This window comes from Microtus ochrogaster, linkage group LG2 (assembly GCF_000317375.1).
Source record: "Microtus ochrogaster isolate Prairie Vole_2 linkage group LG2, MicOch1.0, whole genome shotgun sequence".
Lineage (NCBI taxonomy): Eukaryota > Metazoa > Chordata > Mammalia > Rodentia > Cricetidae > Microtus > Microtus ochrogaster.
Window position 1 is genome coordinate 9,585,282 of NC_022028.1, and position 3,760 is coordinate 9,589,041.

General features: G+C 40.5%; 1 protein-coding gene across 1 annotated transcript in view; it reads right to left on the reverse strand.

Annotated features, from left to right (window-relative positions):
* The window catches only part of LOC101981391 (glutathione S-transferase alpha-3-like), a 19,551-nt gene that overhangs the window by 11,245 nt on the left and 4,546 nt on the right, over window positions 1-3,760 (reverse strand). The window contains exon 2 of the mRNA XM_026785601.1: window positions 957-1,064. Within this exon, the coding sequence (XP_026641402.1) occupies window positions 957-1,043 (87 nt within the window). The 5' untranslated portion in view covers window positions 1,044-1,064. The remainder of the gene's footprint in view (window positions 1-956; window positions 1,065-3,760) is intronic.

A 3,760-nucleotide genomic window follows, 5' to 3' on the forward strand; every position in this document is an offset into this window, starting at 1 on the left:
CTCCCCCTCATTTCTTCTCTCCTCCCCTTCTACCATGGTCCCATGGTCCCCATGCTCCCAATTTATTCAGGAGATCTTGTCTTTTTCTATTTCCCACATAGATTAGATCTATGTATATCTCTCTTAGGATCATCTTTGTTGTCTAGGTTCCCTGGGGTTGTGAATTGTAGGCTGGTTTTTCTTTGTTTATGTTTAAAAGCAACTTATGAGTGAGTACATATTATATATATCTTTCTGGGTCTGGATTACCTCACTCAATATGATGTTTTCAAGATCCATCCATCTGCCTGCAAATTTCAAGATGTCATTATTCTTTTCCACTATGTAGTATTCCATTGTGTAAATGTACCACATTTTCCTTTTCCATTCTTCAGTGAAGGGGCATTTAGGTTTTCTGGATTCTGACTATGACAAACAATACTGCTATGAACATAGTTGAGCACATGTCCTTGTGGCACAAATGAGCATCCTTTGGATATAGACCCAAAAGTGGTATTGCTGGGTCTTGAAGAAGGTTGTTTCCTAAATTTCTGAGAAATCACCATCCTGATATCAAAAGTGTCTGTACCAGCTTGCACTCTCACCAGCAATGCAGGAATGCTCCTTTTACCCCACATCCTCTCTTGCATAAGTTGTCATCAGTGTTTTTTTATCTTGGCCAGTCTCACAGGTATAAAATGGAATCTCAGACTTTTTTGATTTGCATTTCTCTGATGGCATTTCCTTAAGAGTCTTTCAGCCATTTTAGATTCATCTGTTGAGAGTGCTCTTAACTGCTGAGAAGTTAATTGCTAATGAAAACAATTAATAATTTATTAGGATAAATATGTGGGTAACTTAATAGTTGGCAGGTTTTAATTTAGGTCATCCAGGAAGACACTTTGATGGTTCATATGAAGAAAATTTGGTAAAGTCAATTTCACGTTCACCTTAAAATGACTCAGGTCAGAACATACCTCTACTCCAGCTGCAGCCAAGAGCCACCGGATAGACTCCATTCTGCCCCGGCCATCGAAATAGTAAAGGACGGGCTTCCCTGCCATGGCAGCAACCGGTTGGTTTTCCTAAACAGGAAGGAAACACACCTTATTCTTAAGTCTGCCCTGTCAGGGTGTTTGAACAGCAGCTACACTGAAGAGATGTCTGCCTTCCTCATGGCAGGGTTGGAGACATTCCAAGACTATGTTCCTTGATCAATATCGTTACCCATCTAAAACCATCCTCTGATTGTGCCAAACCAGTTTAGTGTCTCCATTGGTTAAAATATGACTTTCTAAAAACTGGTTTATTTGTCAGATTGGAGGACAATAATGTGTGGGACCCAAGAAGCAAACAGAGTACCAGCAAACTACAGTTCATTGTTGCCTTCTAACGGTCTCACCCCACTCTTGTTTTCTGTCTCCCCTTCTTCTTCCTCCACATCTTGGTGAAGGTCTAATCCAGGCTTTACATATACTAGACAAACTCTATATTCCTGAGGTACTTGCCCAACTCAGATCTTTTCTGACAAGCCATCTTTAACAATCACATGACCACATGAACTGGCTATTTCTCATTATTCAGTTAAGGAAACTGTATATCAGATAAATTCAATGCATTGTTCACAATCACAGCAAACCAGTGGTACACATGAAAACTCACAGAGAGGAATAACACCAAGAAGGGTCTGTATCCTCCTGCAAGGAGGCTCATAACTGAGCACATCAAGACCCTAGAACATGGCTAGCAGCAATGACCAGGGCAGCAGGCACTGTTCTGCCATTTGGCTGTTAGACTGCACTTGATCAAGAGCAGAGATTAGGCTTCAAAAATGTGTTTACCACATGGAGAGTGTGTGCCAAGAATAACTCAGTTGTCCTCTAAAACTGCCGTATTCTGCCAAGAGACATAAATTCCTTGTTTCTTTGGAATGTGGTTTTCTTTTTGTATCTGCATTTCTATGTGAAAGCGAGAAAAAGAGGTCTTGCTGAGTTCGTTTTACAGAATACACATTCAAGTTCAGGGGTGTCCATGTCTGTCACACTGGGTACTCTCATCAATTCATCTTCATTTTATCCTAATAAAAATTGCCTAATGGGACTTTTGAAACTTAGTTGCAGTATAAGACTGTAGAGACAGGTTTCTAAGGCAGTCTGCCCAAAATGAAGTGCTTTTTCCAGTATGCACGCTTCTATTAAAAACCAAAGATATTATTAATTATGATATTGGTTATCAAAATATGGTGGAAATCATTAGGTGTATTATGAAATCCACTTTTTAAAGAAATAGAAGAGGATAAGAAGTGTCAGCATGCAGAAAGGGTTAAGAAAGTGGGTGTGTTTTAGTTAGCTGTGTGTGCACTGTCTGTGTGGATACATGCATGTGTCCATGCTCATTTGGTCATTGTGCGTGGATAAGGGATCCTGCTGAGTCTATCAAGGGAATTTGATGCTCCCATTTCAGATGGCTTGAAGGTAGAACACAGCAAAGAATCAAAGAAAAAGAGCATTGGATCCTGGGATAGATGGAGCCAATGAGGTCAGGAGAGTAAACTAAACACCCAGGAGTCACTGAGACCAGAGGCTCCAGTGCTAGACTTGGGGAAAACTCCCTTTCCCTGTACAAACTCAAAGATTGTCAGTAAATCTTAACATTTCGTCTTGGAAAGTTTTGGTGTTGTGAAGTTTGAAACAATATCCTTGTCCTTACCAGCAGGTGTATTTTTTAAAATATGTGCACTTGTATTTAAAAATAGCAAACTACTATAAATAACATCACTAATATAGAGAAATCCTAAGCTCTGACCTTTATGTTATAAAAACATTGATAGTGCAATAATTCCATCATTCTTACAGTGTAGAATGTGAATATTTCATGTTTTTTTTTTAAGGGGATAATTAGCAGGATGAAAGGGAGAGTGGAGGTCCCTTGGCTTCAGGTATTTGATTGTTGGGGACACAGAGCCAAGTGATTCAAATCTGCTCACTGATCCTATCACCATTAATAGAGGATCACATTCCATAGTATTTAATCATAATGCTATTAATAGAGGATCACATTCCATAGTATTTCATCATAATACTCTCCACGCCAACACTGTCCATTTCCAAACAACAGCCTTCCAAAGGTCAATTCACGGCCAGAACGAAGCTTACCACTCAGCCTCACAAAGTCAACAGAATGAGAATGAGAGACACTGAATGTTTCAATGGGGTCTCAACATGATGCTCAGTCACAGTCAGTTCTGAGGACTAACAGCCCAGTCTGCAACCACCGTGGGAATGGTCCCTGGTGCTCCACTTACAGAGGGTTTCCTCAGGTTCAGAGAGAAACAATACTCTCCCACTCTCACAGCATTTGATCAGCGACTTTCTCCTGCTACAAGTCAAGACTTCTCCGGTCCACCCTGGAGCCCTCCCTGAGCCCCATGCTGCTCTCCTGAGGGCCTACTGCCCATTTTCCCAGAGTCCTTCAGAAGAGTCAAGGTTGAAGAAGGAAAAATGGAGTCTCTAGTTCATGAATACCTTTTTGTGAACAGCTTTTTGGGAACTGCAGGGAAAGAAAGTTTGGTAAAGATTTTTCAGTACTTTCCTTTGAAGGCTTAAGAAACTCAGTATGATGAGAAGTAACAGAACTCTGTTTATTCCATTAAGACGGCTGGCTTCTGCGTGTGGTGGTGCATGACTATAACCCCAGTACTTGGGATGTTGAGGCAGAAGGATAAAGTGTGTGAATGTGTGAGGCCAAGTTGATATATATATATATATATATTAGATCTTGT